Consider the following 18,256-nt stretch of genomic DNA (forward strand, 5'->3'; position numbering starts at 1 on the left):
TAAGCAATGATTAGAAGGGTCCTCCCTGTGCCAGGCCCATGCTAGGTACCGTTGGGACACAACTGAATATGACAAAACTCTCTGGCCTCAAAGATTCTGTGGCTTCTTTGGGAGAGATAAAGAGCTCTAACAGGGTAGGACATGCCAAAAGTCTACGGGAGTTCACAGGAAGGGAGCAAAGTTCCAGCCTAGGAAAGCCAGGAAAAGCACGGCCGAGTAGGATCACGTGAGCCGGGCCTCGAAGAATGGTTCAACTGTCATGTGAGGATGAAAATGGAAGCTGGAGTAGGACTGGGGGAAAGAGAGAATGACATGAACAAAGAATAGCGCTGGAAAAATTACAGAAGACAAAAGGAACAAATTTGTATTTTGTTTAGATGGCTCATCTTTCTGTCAAAATTTGACATGGAGAATACTTTTCCTAAGACAATACCCCAAACTCATACTCTAAAAGAAGTATATATACATAAGCTGCTGTTGTAAACCTTCTATATCCACAATTTCCTTTACTTCTCTTAGTACTCATAGTACTGAAATTCCTTTAGAGGTAATGTTTAACCACATTTTATTTTCCTCCTTTCACTGAGTAAAGTAATAACTGATAAGCATGTGTCAAAGAGAATTTGAGTAACACTTCCCAGCCCAAATTGTGATAGTAGCCTAGCAACGGCAGCCAAAACGCATATGTATGAATTTTTTAAAGTGGAAGAGAAAAGTGAAAGTCTTTTCAACAAACAGAGCAAGAACAAGTGGATATCCATTAGTGGAAAAAAAAAAAAGAACCTCTACCTCAAACCACAGGCAAACTTTTATTCAAGATGGATCATAGGCCTACACATAAAAGCTAAAACCATGAAGCTTCTAGAGGAAACAAGTCTCTCTTCTCAACTTGGGAGTAGGCAAAGGTTTATTAGATCAGAGGAAGCAAAAACTATACAAGAAAAAATGGACAGGTTAGACTTTATCAAAATTTAAAATGTCTGCTCATAATAAAATACATTTGAGAAAATAAACAGGTGAGCTATAGATGGGGAAGAATGTTTGCAGATACTCGCTGGACGAGATTAGTGACTGCTGGGATGAGAGGAGGGAGAATGAGGGGTGATGCTACTGGATGCAGGGCTTCTTTTCAGTGATGAAAATGTTCTGGAATTAGCAATGACGTCTGCACAATTCTGTAAATATACTAAAAATTACTGAACTCTTTAAAAGGGTAAATTTTATGGTATGTGAATTACATCCAATAAAGCGGTTTTGAAAACAAACTATATATATCTATATGACAAAGAACTCAAACCCACAACGCATAAAGAATTCCTACAACTCAAAAATAAAAAGACAATCCAATTTCTTAAAATGTACAAAAGATTTGGACACTTCACAAAGGAAGACATACAAATGACTAATAACTACTTGAAAATGTTCTAAACATCATTATTCACCAAGGAAATGAAATTAAAGCCATAAAGAGATATTGCTACAGGCCCACCAGAATGGTTACAATGAAAAAGACTGACAATTCAAATATTGGCAAAGATCTCTAGCAACAGGAACTCAATGTAGATGGGAGTGTAAAACGGTACAGCCACTTTGGGGAAAGGTTTGGCAGTTTTTTATAAAGTTAAACATGTACCTATCCCATAACCTGGCAAGTCTACTCAGGTGTTTATCCAAGAGAAATGAAAACTTATGTCCATACAAAGACTATACATGAATACACCCATAGCAGATTTATTTCTAATAGCCCCAAACTAGAAATAACCAAATGCAGATCTACAGGCAAATGGATAAACTAGATGTGGTGCATGCGTACAATGGAATACTGCTCAGCAATAAAAAGGAATCAACACTGATACAAAGTGTGGTAGGCTGCACACTGGCTCCACATTCTATTCCCTGGAACCTGTTAATGTCCCCTCTATGGCAAGAGGGACTTTAAGGATCTTGAGATGGGGAGAGTAACCTGGATCACTGGGGTGGCCCCAAGTGTAATCAACATGTCCTTATAACAAGCAGGCAGAGGAAGATTTGACTCAGAAGAGGAGAAGGCAATGTGACAACAGAAGCAGTGTGAAGTAATATGGCTGCAAGCCAAGGACTGCAGGCAGCCTTAGAAGCTGGAAGAAGGAACCAGCCCTGCCACCACCTTGATTTTAGCCCTTTAAGACTCACTTCAAACTTCTGACCTCCAGGAACTGTAAGAGAAAAAATTTGTTTTAAACTGCTAAATTTGTGCTTTAACTTGTTACAAACTTGTTACTGTGGCAATAGGAAACAAGTCATAGATAAATTTATAAGATATCATGCTAAATGAAAGAAGCCTTAGACAAAAGAGTAAATACATGTATGATTCCATTTATATGAAAATTCTAAAACAGGCAAAACTAATCTATAGTTAAAAAAAAAAGCACAGTGGTTGCCTGGGTGGTGGGGAACTGACAGGGAAGGAGCATAGGGGAACTCTCCGCAGTGATGAGAGGCTCTGTTTTGAGAGAAGTGTTGGGTAACAAAGGTATGCCCGTCTGTCAAAACCCATCAAATAACACTTAATAAGTTAACACTTAATAAGTTAAGATCTGTGCATTTTATTATATGTGAATTTTATCTCAAAAGGAAAAAGAGCCATAAATAAATATTAAGCCCTAGTTAGTGATAACAAATGTTGAAATATTTCAGGTAAGATGTACTGATGTCTTCAAATTACTCTGAAATGCATCCAAAAATAAGATGGATTGATGGATGCACAGAGCATAAGTAGACATATGATAAAGCAAACACAGCAACATTTTAATTGTAGAATCTAGAAGATGCGTATATGGGTGTCCACTGCAGAATTTTTTCAACTTTTCTGTATGTTTGAAATTTTTCAGAATACAATGTCGAGGGAAAAAGTGGGGAAACACTCACCATTTTTTTCTTCCTGCATCCAAAGATGAGGATCAGTAAATACAATTTTATTATATCTTTGGCGAACCGTCTCCTGGTATTTCTTTAAAAAAAAAAACAAAACAAACAAGTATAATTTATGAGGAAGAAAATTAGTTTCATTACAAACCAGAGACTAGTACAGCAGACATTTCCTATAGACACGTTGTCAGAAACAGGCATCTCCCAGGGCCAGGAAGTGATTAGTTCATGAGATGAAATGTAAAAGAAAATGAAGCAATTAATCTAATTAATCTAATCTAGACCAGCACTGCCCACTAGAACTTGAAGTGATGATGGAAATGTTCTATTTTTGCCATGTCCAATATACCAGCTACTAACTATTGACCACTTGAAATGTGAGTAATGTATTTAATCTTAATTAATTTACATTAAATGGCCATCTGTGGCTACAGACTACCATTTTGGACCCTTCAGGCCTAGACAGTTAACGAGGGGAAATCAGTTACAAGACTAGGATAAACTACACATTTTTAAATTTTCAAAAACCAACTAAAAGTTGCCTTCCCTATAATGTTTCTGTTTAGCAGCAAAGCCAAAATGAGATTTCATCATGGTGGAGTTAAAAAGAAAATGCTGAACTAGGAGTCAGGAGACCTGGATTCTCAGCCCACCTCTGGTGGGAATTTTTGTGTGACCTTGGCCACGTCACTTACTCCCTTATTGGGTCTCAATTTCCTGCTCAGAACAATCCAGGGGTTGGCTTGAGTAATGTCTGACGTCTAAAATTCTCTGAGAAAAGCGTTCTAAAGTAGTATCATGGGACTTAGAGAAGGTAAAGTTAACTGTGATTTGCCAGGATCCCATGCTAGCAGAGCAGAATAGGCAACTGAACAGCATTTACAAGCTGAGGGATGAAGAAGTTAAGTTGTTGGTCGCATCTGTGGGCCTGGGCTCCGGTCCAGTGTCTTTCGTATCCCATACCAACCATGAGTTATGTGTCAGGCAGGGTGCTGATACTTCATACCTCATTTTGTCCTTAAAAGCACCCTACTTATTAGAGAGGGTACAGGACTTTACCAAGGCCGTACACTGGGCTGGCAGTCGAGCTGGGATTTAAACTCAGGACCAGGTGACTCTGAAGTTCTAAGCTACAGAGCCATGAGGAGAAGCAGCGCTCGGCAGAAGTCAGCAGCCAGCCGCTGACCAGAGCTGGCAGTCCCGGCCTTACCTCCATTTCCTCCATGCGGAGCATCATGGCCTCCAGACATGGGCTATCCTTGCTGTCCCCCCAGGTGGCTAAGGCCTCAGGCTCCGAGATCTTAGAGTGAGTCACAGCCCAGAGCTCGTGAGCGGCATCTTCCAAAAAATCATCCAGCTGATGAATGCTGCTGGATTCACAATCAGTAGCCGTAGCCTGCAAAACAAGGGAAGGGGATGGAAAGGCAATACAAAAACAACAGAGATCTTAGAGATTAATGCTAATCATGACAAAGCAACCACGCAGCGATCCGACACGCAGTTTCTACACGAAATCTAACCTCTCCTAAGTCAGTAAACGTCAAGAGCAGTGACATCAGTACAATTTCTACCACAGTCATTTAAACAGTAACATCAACTGAGGAGTACCATTACTGTCCATGGGAATTATCTTTATTACCTGTTTTGCCAGTTGGTAAAGCAAATATACTCCTTGTGCTATACTCAGAAGAACGTCCAATACTTCATATGTCACATACTACAGAGGACATACCTACAGTATTTTTTGGGTTCAGTGCTTTGTAAAAACATCTGTTCATGACATCACAAAAGTTCATGATTCTTGTCTTTGCTTGAGACTTTCTACCTGTAACCTGGAAGAGCTCTTATCAGCCTTTCTTGACCTTGTATTCTTTACATTCACTTTACAGCTTGCAAAGCATTTTTATATGTGTTGTTATTTCTTTTGATTCTAATATATGTCTATAATCTGCTCTGAAAGAGGCTTTTACAAAGAATGTCTGCTGGGGGAATAATCATATCAGGCTCTGGAATGAGACATTCCTGGGGCTAAATCTTGGTTCTGCCTACTGGTATGCCTCCAAGTGTGGGCAAGTTTACTTAACCTCTCTGGGCCTCAACCTTCTGGTCTGTAACATAGAAATAATAATCCTATATTCCAGAGTTGTAAGGATTACATGAGCATTTGCACACTGGAACACTTACAATAGTGGTTGGCACGAAGAACAGTTACCGCCATAGTAATTTTTAAATTAACGGTTCACAGAAGAAAATATATTAATGGCCAATCAAGATATAAAGAAATGCTCAACCTTAACCAAAGTTAAAGAAATGAATATCAGTTGAATAACCAATACAATAAAATTAACAAAAAAATCTAGAGACAACTAAACCAATAATACAGGTCTGGTTAAGATGTGTTTATTTGTATTTTCATTCTTAATATTTAAAGAATTGAATATCAAGAATACTACGAGGGCTTCCCTGGTGGCGCAGTGGTTGAGAGTCCGCCTGCCGATGCAGGGGACACAGGTTCATGCCCCGGTCCGGGAAGATCCCACATGCCACGGAGCGGCTGGGCCCGTGAGCCATGGCCGCTGAGCCTGCGCGTCCGGAGCCTGTGCTCCACAATGGGAGAGGCCGCACCAGTGAGAGGCCCGCGTACCGCAAAAAAAAAAAGAATACTACGAGATGAGAGATAAGGTCCCAATATGCTGGTATGGAAAGATCACCAAAATATAAAGAAAGAAGCTGGATACAGAAGAGCATATGGTATCCGTTTGTGGGGGGCTTTTACTTTTTACATTAAACTTTTTCTGAATCGTTTGCATTTTTAGCCATGTGCATATACAACTTTTAATTAAAAAAAAACACTTTGGAAAAATGTATTTCACATACAAGTTCAGTTAATGACAATAGCAGCAGCAGGAGACAAACATGTTATGATGGCACCCTTCCAAAACCTTTTTCCTGATATCAGGGATCATCTTGTCTGCAAGTAAAACTACCGAGAGCTTCAGTTTACTTGCAAAGCGCAGCAAACGTCTTCTCCATTTGAGAGATGAGAACTCTGGGAATATGTGTTCAAGGTCCCACAGCTCTTTTATAAGTTAACACAGCAAAATAACTCTTTTTACTTCATCATGCCAACTTCAATGTGTTGGTTTTTATTCAGTTATTTATAAAAACTGACTGTTGACGGCGCTGCCTGGGAAATTCTGTGCAGTGATGCTGATGTGTAACAGCAGCCCAGAATACCGAATACTGGATAGAGTTACTTTTCTATTTCAAGAAATTGTATTAAAGCCCATTTAATGCCTACAGAATGATTCTTATATATAAGAATGATCATTTCTAGTAATATTCAAACATGTCTACTTCACTGACAGCATTTATGGCCACTTCATATTTCTGTCATATTAATATGCCTTATGGAGCTGCCTCCCTAGATGAGCGGCTAGTCTCATTTTTTGCTAGGGAAAAAGGTATTTGGTGGCTCTGATGCACAAAGCATCCAGCCATAGTGCGCCCAGTCTGTACGAGTCAGAGGTAGGCTTTCAGCTTCCGGTCTCAGAAGCCTCACCTCGCGTGAGATTCTGTCACAAAATATTGGTACAATAAAATTACAATTGCAGAAATTATGAAAATACACCGAAACTAAACTATTGCCTAATAAATTAGAACAGGGATACAGTCTCAAAATCTCCTTTCTTCCCGTTCCTAAGGTTGGGCTGGTGGAACTTCATTCCAACTTCCTTCTAACTCTGAGACCTTCACCCTTGCTCTGCCCTTTACTTGCTTTGAGCATGTAAAGCAGTAACTTCTTTCCAACCTCCACAAAGACCCACTAGAGGCAGCCTGCACCTCCCCCTCCCTACACCTAGGCAGGGTGGGAACATTCCCACAGATGCTGAACACAAGTCCTCCGGAGGAAGAGCACAAGGGTGGCCAACCACAAGATATGTTTCCATTCTTCTCAAATGTTATCATTTGCTCCTGAGCCACCTCTTCTCTCTTCCAGGCCAGGTACTGGTCATTATTAGGCACTCAAAACATGCTTGCCTAACAAGAAGTATTAGGCCCTCAGTATAAAGGAAATTAGGCCAGTAATGAGCAAAAGTAGGCTGAATCAGAGGAAATGAGGGCAGCCATTCTTCTGCCGCAGGCCATCAACATTCAGGGTCACGCAGTCTACCCACATTCTGTCATCAGGAGGAAAGGAAAAAGCCGCTGACAAAAACCTGTGGCTCTAGAGATTTCTGTGAGCTGTCTGCAAGGCTCATCTAAGTCATAATGCTAAATATACACTGTAAGAATGAATATGCCAAATATGAAAAACAACCTCCACCCTCTGGAGTGGGATAGTCTAGTGTTTGCAGGGTAATCCGCCTATCAGTTTTCCTTACAACCGAGGACATTATCATGCAATAATACCAGTGTCAGGCCAGAATGCCAGCCCCACACAACACACACCTTCTCCACAGGCTGGGCTGTTGCTGCGATCACTGACAGTCGATCCTTCAAACGAGTATCTGCTTCCACAGAAGAATTGACTCTCTATTAAAACAGACAAGCAGGCTCATGAATGATGAACATTTACAACCCATATTAGTACAAATGGATTTTGCTCCCAGAATAACTTCTGTGTGGAACTGTTCATCAGCTTTAGCTGTATCAGGCTTTTTGCGGGAATTCAAAGCACTCTGTCTTCATGAAAATAAATGCCATGTGCTGATCCTGGCTTTCTGCCCCTTGTCTTCCTTCAACTTTGTAAACACTGTCAGAGTAGCTGTGTGTTTTTGTGCAATTACTCAACTTCTCTGTTCCACAGTTTCCTCACTGATAACATAAGGAGGTTGGACGGTTTGGCCACTAAGAACCCTCCCAGTTCTATAGTCCTGAGATTTCCATGGACTCTAAAAATGATTTAACATTTCTTAGACCAAGGGATACAGAAGTTCAGTGGTCTGTTCAGGGTCCCAGAATGTCCTTCATTCTATTTAAGATTCTAGTGCTCTTCTGTGGCCTCATCTATTCACACAAACAAGATTATTTCCATTTACGGGGTGGATCTAGAGGGTCTGGCCGTAGCCTTCAGCTCACCGCTCATAGGAGGATGGCACAACCTACTGGTGAGGCTCTGTGCAATTTCATCTTGAAGAAAGTACCGGTTTGTGCACAGAAAGCTGTCCTAACATCTCCCTCCTTGGGAAAAACAGAGCAAATCATTGCAAATCACTGAGGTGAAAGAGCAGTGATGGGATTAGAGCGGAAGCAGTGAACGGAACACTAACACCACCAATAGCTCTATTTGATTAAGAACATAAATTGCAATATAAACTCATTCCCCAAACTAAAATCTCACCTTTCTCAAAAGTGGTACTTTCTCTTCCCCCATCTTGTTCCCTTCCTCACAATGGAAGACACATCAACAATGTGGGTGCCCCAAAGGGGCCCCAGCAGCGCTGCACGCACGCTATGAAGCACGGAGCAGCACCGCAGCTTCCAGCTGCCAGACACTCAGCCCTGCAAAGGCTCAGTGTGACCTCTGGAGCAACTCTTTTTATTTGAAACTTCCAAAAGGCAAGCACACGGGATGAACTAGATTACCTGGGCCTTGACCAGGAGAGGCTTCAAACGCTCCAGAACTGCCTTCTCTACCTTATCCGCTAATTGGGTGGCAGAAACACTATTTAGAAATAAAACTGAAAATTAAAATCAAAAGCAAGAAAATATCCTCTTGTGCATATTTATTTACCACCCCAGGCAAAGGGAAACCGAATGATTATAAAAACTGTGGGGCCTCTCTAATTGTCACGGCCATATGAAATCCCTGGGGATCTGGTTAACTGCAGATTCTGATTCACTTGGTCTGAGGGAGGCCTGAGAGTCTGCATTTCCAACAAGCTTTCAGGTGATGCAATAATGCTGGTCGTGAACCTAACTTTGAGGACAAGGGCTGAGATAACATCTGAAGAAGTATATTAGGCTCTGAATCCATTTTGAAAGAATAATGGCTGCCTTGAAACAACTAAAGAGGGCAGAAGACTCAACAAATGAAACCAATTTTGTTCCCTTCCAAGCCCGACAATAACAGAATTAGACATAAACTCACAAAGACAAGGGGGGAAAATGGTGCTGGAAGCAGAAGGACAAAAGTGGTAAGTAACTTACTGGCCTGAGAAAGCTGAATTCTAGGATCATAATGGGGAAACCTGAGAACTTACACAATTTGTACTGCTGACTTAAAGAGGCCTAAGACTGGTAGCACCAGGTATGCCTAGGCCTGGGGCTGAGCTGGGAGGAGGTGGCTTAACTATAAAAGACAAGAGTCAAATGATGTTTGAGAAGTTACATCCCGAGGTCCCTTTCCCTCCTTCGCACAACTGGACCACTGCCTCTCTCCAGCTCTGAGGGAAGTCTGGTTGCTCATTCTCTGGAGGGGCCTCTTGACTAGGGGATGCCAATTACATTGAGACAGGAGGTGCCCTACTGAAAAGAGGGAGTTCACGTACGTGAGCTGAATGCCGAGTGGTAAGACTCACCACCCTCCTGCCCAGCTCAGCTCCTAGGACACTGGCATCAGGTCCTCACCCTCCAGGCAGAAGATCAAAAGACTCATCTCTGGATAGTTTGACCTACCCCAAAGGAAAGACCTAAAGACCCACATGAGGGTCCTTAGCCAACAGTCCACCCAGATGACCCTAGAGTAAAGCTCAAGGTCAATAATCCTTCCATCAGATGGTGCTAGAATAGCCAGATATCCATAAGGAAAACAATGAACTTGGGTCAGCATCTCATCTCATGCACAGAAATTAATAAAAAATGGATTGCAGACATAAAAATAAAACCTAAAACTATAAAGCATTTAGAAGAAAACACAGACTATCTTTGGGATGTCAGCATTGGCAATGATTACTTGTTTCACAAAAGAGGCTGTAAAATGAAAAAATTGATAAGCTGATCTTAATCAAAATTTAAAACTTCTAGTCTTCAAAAGACCCCATTAAGAAAATATATAGGCAAGCCACAGTATCGTGAGAAAATATTTGCTGCACATATTCTGAAAAGGGCCTCAAATCCAGAAAATATATTTTAAAACTCTTAAAAATCAATAATTAAAAAAATGATAAAAAACGGGCAAAAGACTTGAATAGACACATGACAATAAGCACTAAAACAGATGCTCATCATCGTTAGACTTCAAGAAAATACAAATTAAAATCCCAACAAGATACCACCACACTCTCACCAGAATGGCTAAAATTAAAAAACAATAAAACAAAAAACCCCAGACATTACCAAATGTCAGCTAGGATGTGGAAAAACTAGAAAGTAACTCCCATACTAACTAAAAATGGAAAATACCCCAAAGGTTAATTCACAGGAGGATGGATAAACAGACTGTGGGACAGTCATGCAATAGAATACTTCTTGGCAATAAAACAGAAAACTATGCAAGGCAGCCCGCTGTCCCCCTGACCAGGCTTCTTCCAGAAGTCCACTGCACTTGGTTCACTTCCAGATGCCCCAAATGGGGTAAGCCCTACATTTGCAAGGACTCATTCATGACCTTGCCCATTAACTTCCCAGGATGGGCACCTAAAAACTCCTAGGGAAGTGCAGGATGGACTCTGTGCAGCCTACTTTCCCTGGAAATCTTCATCTACTACCAGCAGCATGGCCTTTTCCTTGTTTATCTAGGTTTGGGCTTGCTTCTCAGCTGTCAGGATGAACAATATATGGCTAGCGATACACACTTATATAACAGATTTATGAATAAGGGTAATGAAAAGATTAACACAGGAATCAGGACAGTGGTGAACTCTGGGGAGAAAGAAGGGGATGCAACTGAAGAGGGACTCACAGGGAGTTTGAGAGCAGGGGTGCTGACCTATCTCTTGGTTTGGGGTGGTGGTTCACAGTGCTCACCCTCTAAAGCAAGAGCCACAGCCCTTCCAGCCTGGGAGTGAACGTTCTATCATGACCAGTGACAGCATGCACAGCTGTGTCAACGAGAATTCTGTTCGTGTGACTTCAGGGTGAATCATTATCAGAGCTAGGACAATGAGCCAACTGCAGCAGTATCAACTAAACCTTCTCATGAACTTCCTCGTGCCCGTAGTTAGGTGGTAACACTCTTGGGGGCAAATGGGAAAAGCAAACTAATTCAAAAACCTTAGGCTGCACTCAAGCTAACGTGTGAAGCAAAAGTATCCACACAGCCACGCACAAGAGCAGATTGCATGGCAACCTCCTACCCTACCAAGCCAGGAGAAAAGCACCTCTGAGTGCAGTACAAACAAATAGATATAATACTGATCTTTCAGATTAAACTCCTCCGAAACTATAGATATCATATCATTCAAACTCCACACAAAGGAAATAATTCCTAGCAAAAATACTGTGTAAAATACACGTAGGCACGCAGACATTCATTCCTTCATTCATTTAGTGAGCTTAGGCCCACATGGTCCAGCTTGCTGGTGAAGCTACCTAGACCAATTAGAATAGGCAAGCATTCACTGTCCTTCCTCAGAAGCAAACACATACCTCAGTTGTTTTCCCCCTATTAATTAATTAATCAATCTATCTATTTATTTATTTATGGCTGTGTTGGGTCTTTGTTGCTGCGCGTGGGCTTTCTCTAGTTGCGGCGAGCAGGGGCTACTCTTCATTGCGGTGGATGGGCTTCTCATTGTGGTGGCTTCTCTTGTTGCAGAGCACGGGCTCTAGGCGCACAGGCTTCAGTAGTTGTGGCTCGCGGGCTCTAGAGCACAGGCTCAGTAGTTGTGGCGCACAGGCTTAGTTGCTCCGCGGCATGTGGGATCTTCCCAGACCAGGGCTCGAACCCGTGTCCCCTGCATTGGCAGGAGGATTCTTAACCACTGCGCCACCAGAAAAGTCCCATACCTCAGTTTTTGAAGTCTATCCATTTCTTCAGTTTTGAGTTCATTCAATTCCTTTGTTCTTCTGGAAGTTTCAGCATCAAACCAATTGAGCCTAGAGGATGGTATCAGAGTCACCCTAACTCTCCTCAAACCAGCCAGGACTCCCTGGGGCTCCAGTCTGGGCTCCACTGTTGGCTTCTTAGGTGACTTCGAAGTACTTTCAGCAGGCAGATGGTCAATAAACATGAGAAGTGTGACTACACCACTAAACAATCTCAACTAGTTGTGAAAACGACTAGATGATGTAGAACAGCCCTGCTGCTTTGGTTTTTCTCTACCTCAGAAACATACAGTTACCTCTGTTTTTGCATTTTGTCCATTTCTTCGGCTTTTAATTCTTCTAATTCCTTTAATCTTTTGGAAGTTTCAGCATCAAGCCAAGTGAGTCTAGCAGACAGTACAAAAGACTCAGACCAATTCTGCCTTGACCTGCAGGTATCATTACCACATAAAGAGACCAGGAGTCAGGATCCCCCAGAGCACCAATCCTGGCTCCATTAAAGACTCAGGAGGTAACGCAGCCTCTGGGCCAGTAAAGCTCTCCGTGTGGCGTTTCATGTAAAAAGACATTCACCCGCAAGAGCACTCCTGGTGAGTGTGCAGAGCCACAAAAAAAATACCCACGAATATTCTCAAGAAAACTAGCCATTGCTGCAATTAGGACTTCTTGCTCAGCTGTAAAACAAAGCTGTTCCTGTATCTTCCAGCTCAAAGAAATGGGCTCCCAGGAGAGCCCTAAAGGCAGAGCAAAGTCAAATAAAAACAGAAAGGAAAAGCTAACTCGGAACAACCTTATTGTATGTGTTAGGGCTTGATGCTTTCAGTTTAGGGTACGTGAATAGTATCAAATTATCTAATGGTCCACTTTCACTCTGGCTTCCCTATAATTGCAAGAACAATTCCAGCCAAATGAATGCAGAGCAACCTGTTTTCACTGCTCTCTTGTCATGGAATGGCCTCACCTCATCACCCCCTATTTAAGGCCTATTCTTTAAGTCCTAATTGATTTTCCATCTCCCTCCACAAAGCATAGATCTCTGCAGAGGTGTCCTGTCCCCCTTCTGAACTCTCTCAGCTCTTAACTCTTCAGTTCTCAGGGGACATACGATGTTCTATCTTAAATAATAGTCAGTGATATGTCCTCTCTACTAAGCAGCAGCTGGGATTCTGTCCTTTTTGCCCCCCTTTTAAAAGTCTCCAGAAAGCTCACAACTGTACCATATACAAAACAAGCAATTGGTAGACAACTGACACATACGTAATTTTTGAATGAATTAGACAAGGAATAAAAAAGGGGTTCACTGTCTGAGCTGCATACTTTGACAGAAAAGTTTAGTGATTTCCATTTTAAATAGCCAACTTTATACATGGGAAAGAGAAGAGGTTGCTTTAGAATCCTCGTGAAAGGGGGCCTTTACTTTTCAAAGACTTGACGAACGCCAGCACAAACCTCACTGCTTCGTGCTCAACAGCACCTCTCAACTGACTTTCCTCTTGAGTATCTTCTTTCTGGAGAGACTGTTCTTTTGTGGCATCTTTGGGGCTAGATTTCACCTTTAGCCAGGCAGCGCTGCAAAAAAATGGAAAACTATGCCTTTGTAATCATTCACTCCACATCCAATGACTCATAAAAGGTGCCAGCTCAGAGAAGACAAGAGCGTTAAATTAATGGTGATCTACAGGATGGGGCTCTGAATTGGAAACTGAATGTAAAGCAGAGTGAGATCCTCCAGGGTTCAGGCTCAGTGTCAAAGGAGAGAAGTCCTCCTTTGCTTCATAGAAGCAATCACTATTTTAAATGAAAAAACAACTGTCCATTACAGAATAATGGGTGAACCTCAACAGAACCCTGTTTTAACATATAGATTTGGGTCACTGATTACATTCCATGTTACATAGCAACTTTGTGCCTTTGTAAGGCCTAATACAGCACTTTGAGCCTGTAAGCCTTATGCCCTCCCCTCCCCCACCGACCATACATACACTCTAGAAGACAGTCCACTGTATATTTGGTTTGCAATATAAACTCCAACCAACTGCTGTTTTTATGAGCTTACAACTGAATTCACATCTCTATACTAACACATATATAAAAATACAGATTTTTTTTTTTTTTTTTTTTTTTTGCCACGTTGGGTGGCATGCGAGCTCCTAGTTCCCCAACCAGGGATCAAACCCATGCCCCCTGCAGTGGAAGCACGGAGTCCTAACCACTGGACTGCCAGGGAATTCCCCATAAACACAGAATTTAGAGCAGAGAAATAAAAGCAAAAAAGCACATACACTGTGAAATCAGAAGACCTGATTTTAGTCCCAGCTCTGCTATATAAGCAAGACATTAGATTCGTTGGACACTGTTTCTTCAGCTTTAAAGTGAGAGTCGAGGAATAAGCATAACCATCCATTCACAGTCATTCAGAGTCTTCGGGGACTCCATCCCACCAGGCTTCTCACCGTGTCTCCTGCCCGCCTCTTAAAAGCTGAACCCTTCAAGTCACCTATCTTCTCACTTGTTCTCCTCCCCCCATTACTACTTTTGGCTGCCTTCCTTTTACTGTCCTACCTCCTGGCCCTTTCCATTGTGCTTTTGAGAGCCACTGTCCCACGGTATACATGCTCCCCTTCACTTTTAATTTGTTTTTCTATATATATATTCTATAAATTTATTTATTTATTTTTGGCTGCATTGGGTCTTCGTTGCTGCGCACGGGCTTGCTCTAGTTGTGGCAAGTGGGGGCTACCCTTCATTGCAGTGCACAGGCTTCTTGTTGAGGTGGCTTCTCTTGTTGCGGAGCACGGGCTCTAGGCGTGCGGGCTTCAGTAGTTGTGGCGCATGGGCTCAGTAGTTGTGGCTCGCGGGCTCTAGAGTGCAGGCTTCAGTAGTTGTGGCGCATAGGCTTAGTTGTTCCGCGGCATGTGGGATCTTCCCGGACCAGGGCTCGAACCCGTGTCCCCTGCATTGGCAGGCGGATTCTTAACCACTGCGCCACCAGGGAAGTCCTCCCCTTTACTTTTAACCAATTCCCCAAAGACTACTTCCACCTAACTGGACTCTGCAGCCCCTGAAGGACAGTGCCTTCTCCCCAGCTCCGTGGAGTGGCGGGTCCTCATTCTCCATGTGCTATGAGTGAGGGTGACAAGGCAGTAATGTCAGCATTATCCTAACTGTCCCCTGCGGTCAGGACAGCGTCTATGAGATTTGCATGGTTTTATAATCCATATTGTCTTGACTTGGAATAGGAATTATTTTTAAATATTCATTCATTCAGCAAAGATTTACTAGATGTCTACTGAGATTTACTACATCAGGCACTGTACATTCAGATATAAGGAAGGCACAGTTCCTGGCCTCAAGTAACTAGGATCCACTGGGTGAAGAGACAAGTGAAGGGCAGCCCATGATCCTCCATACGGTGAACATGTCCACAGGGTATTGGGGTGACCCGTGGGAGTTACTCTACCCATAGCCAGGTAGGAAAGAGGAACCGATAGGCTTCTAGCAAAAAATGTCTCATGTATATATTACTCATCCAAATAAGCTTTTCCCCTTAATGGGAACTAAGGATGCTGCTTTATTTGCTCCAAGGAGTAGGTCACCTTTGATCTGTGGAGGAAAATAAAGTCAAACACCCAAATGGTTCCGTGAATTTTTACATACCATTTAGGAGATGCCAGTGGGGATGTGGGGTTTGGGGGTATCCAAGGAGCCTTATGGTCCTTCACAGGCTGCTGGTTCATTTTTAACCTGGAGGAGACTGTTGTCCGTTGCAACCTGCTTTTGCTGTAAGATTGGGGTGGTCTACTTTTTTCAGCTTTGTGGAGTCCCTGCAAGAGATAACTATGAATTATAAAGCCAAACGGATATCAAAGAAACTGGCTGTAACCTCTGGCTTACTGAAGCTTCAAATGGCCCTATGATGTTCATACACCCATTCAGCAAAAACCTAAGTGGAAAGCACTGTAGCAGAAATTTGGGGAGGGTACAAATTACACTGAAACAACTTTGGTTGTGGGGAGAGGGGTGGAGGCATAAAACTGGAATCCCTGGCTTGGCCGTCTTTATATTTATATTTATATAAATATATATATATAAATATATATTTATATTTTTTAATAATTTTTCCTAACTAAACAAAAGAGGTAAATTGTAAAACATTCTTGGTTAAAATGCATCTCTGAGTCTTAGGCTTCCCATCTGTAAAATGGGAGCTAATGTGTTCACGAATTTCTAGAAGATTAAAAGGGCTAATGGAGGAGGAGCACGACGGTGAAGGCAGAAAGGCACACGCCATCTAAACAGAATGGCTACTGTAAAACACTGTAGAGGATGAGGCTGCCTCGGAGGAGAGCACCAGGCTGAATTTACACAGGCTGAATCCTGATTTCCCAACGACCCCCCTTAAGAGTTTGTCTGAAAAGGAATAAAGACGATCTTAATCCATGATCTATCAGTAACAGGTGATAATTGCCAATATCCTTTTTCTGGGGTCACCTGACAATATGCAGGTTTGCTACATAAGCCTCTGGACAATCCATCAGATGGGAGTAACTACATTAAGGGTATTTAGACTAGGAGGTGGTCTTGTGGCCAGTTCTCCACTGGTAGGGCCTTAAGTTAACTTTTAGATAGAAGCTTAAAATATAATGTACTTTCAAGCCAGCTGGCTCCCAAAGCCATATTAGAAAGTACTCACCCTAAGATGCCTTTCAATATCAAATATTTATCGATATTTATCTTTAGCAGGAAATCTTAATCCCCTCAAATTTCACACTTCCAAATCAGAAGCAGAAAAAACCTACCCAGTGAAGACCTTGGTATCAAAACAGTTAGGCTCTTACTAAACCAGGACAAGAAAGAATGCCCTGCCCTTAGTAACAGTATTAAAACTTGTTGTTTTTTGTTAAAAGATACAAATGACCTGGAGCTAAGCTTAGTTTAGATAGTTGGACTCAAGGGCTCTGGCATTCAAAGGCCTGAGAACTCAAATCCTAGCTCCACCTCTTACCAGCCTGTGTGACCTTAGACAATGTCAGATTAATACAAATGGGCCAGAAGAAAGGAGTGATTTCATACTTGCTGTAGTCTTGCCGGTGCCAGAGTATCTTTCTTGCTAAAGGGTGGCACATTCTCAGTCACAAGCTTCTTTTTCCCTGCTCTTGTTTTTGCCAGGGCTAATGCCTCTTCTTTGAAGTTCGCATTTTGGTCTACAACAGATGGAGCTTCTTCCGGAAGGATATCCGCATCTAATACATCAAGCTCGTTTTCCAACCTCTGGGTCATTGGAAGCTCCTTATCAGGTTGATACTTATCTACGTGGAGATTTCAGAAGGACAAATTGAGGGAAATGCTGTTCAAATCAAGTGAGAGTGATTATCTAGAGACAGATAAGCTCACAATAATACCCTGTTAAAAACTGAGGTGTTTTGCTGTCCAAGTTGCTCCTAATCCTATGGCTCCTACTGCAGTTCTACAAGCAGAAACCTAAGTGCCATGGCTGACTCCCACATTTACTTACCCACCCGGTCCCTCAGATCCCAATTCTTAAGTATGTCTTATCCTTCCTTCCCTTCTGCCACCACCCAAGGTCAGGCTTGCAATAATATCCTGTGACTGTAACAATGGCATCTTCTAACTGACGCCTTCTTTATCTTCAACCACACCTTCTCCGGGCTACCATAATTATTTTTTTCAATGTAAATATTTAAATATCACTTCTCAAAACCTTCAATGGCTCCTAATCTGATAGAGAATAAAGTCTGAACTCCATATATGACATACAACCTGCAGTGGAAAAGAAAGTAAAACTGTCTTTATTTGAAGATATTTCCTACATAGAAAAAAAATCCAAGAGAATCTACAGATAAGCAATTACAACTAAGAACAGAGTTCAGCAAGGTTTCTGGATAAAAGAAGAAAAATATACAAAAGTCAATATCATTCCCACACATCAAAATAACTAATTAGAGAAAACATAAGAGAAAAAATACCCCATTAACATTAGCAACTAAACCGTAAGGCACTAAGGAAGAAATCTAATGAAAGATGTACAAGACTTTTACAGAAAATATTCAAAGGTATTTTAAAGGACATGAAAGAAAATTTGGATTAACTGTATTCGTGAATGAAAAAATACTGTAAAGCTGTCAATTCTCCCCAAAGTGATCTACAATTTCAAATGCAAGTTCAATTAAAATCCCAACAGATTTTTCTGGGGATCTAAACAGGTTAATGCTAAAATTCTTATGAAGTGTAAAATCCCAAGATAGCCCAAATAATTCTGAAGAACAAAAAAGTGGGGAATAGGGCAGGGGTGGGAGTCTTATTTTCCCAGAGATAAAGTGTTCGTGATAAAGCTGTAATAATTAAGGCAGTGTGGGAGTGATACAGGAAGAGGCAGAAACCAATGAAGCAGGATGGA

General features: G+C 41.9%; 1 protein-coding gene across 8 annotated transcripts in view; it reads right to left on the minus strand.

Annotated features, from left to right (window-relative positions):
* KIAA0753 (KIAA0753 ortholog) overlaps positions 1 to 18,256 on the minus strand; it is a 62,589-nt gene that overhangs the window by 15,938 nt on the left and 28,395 nt on the right. For 7 of the 8 annotated variants that reach the window (XR_002647700.3, XM_022595996.3, XM_022595993.2 and 4 more), the window contains 7 exons: positions 16,912 to 17,147; positions 15,496 to 15,662; positions 13,288 to 13,407; positions 8,497 to 8,575; positions 7,360 to 7,443; positions 4,118 to 4,303; positions 2,908 to 2,989 (listed from right to left, as the gene is read on the minus strand). Coding sequence is in view for 7 of the 8 variants with exons in the window: in XM_022595996.3 (XP_022451704.2) it covers positions 2,908 to 2,989; positions 4,118 to 4,303; positions 7,360 to 7,443; positions 8,497 to 8,575; positions 13,288 to 13,407; positions 15,496 to 15,662; positions 16,912 to 17,147 (954 nt within the window). In the remaining variant the exon portion in view is untranslated. Of the gene's footprint in view, positions 1 to 2,907; positions 2,990 to 4,117; positions 4,304 to 7,359; positions 7,444 to 8,496; positions 8,576 to 11,799; positions 11,890 to 12,134; positions 12,225 to 13,287; positions 13,408 to 15,495; positions 15,663 to 16,911; positions 17,148 to 18,256 lie in introns of all 8 variants that reach the window. The other variant, XM_089900560.1, reaches the window with a different exon arrangement.

Source organism: Delphinapterus leucas, chromosome 19, assembly GCF_059928025.1.
Source record: "Delphinapterus leucas isolate spDelLeu-1000000601 "Yukka" chromosome 19, BTC_Dleu_Yukka2, whole genome shotgun sequence".
Lineage (NCBI taxonomy): Eukaryota > Metazoa > Chordata > Mammalia > Artiodactyla > Monodontidae > Delphinapterus > Delphinapterus leucas.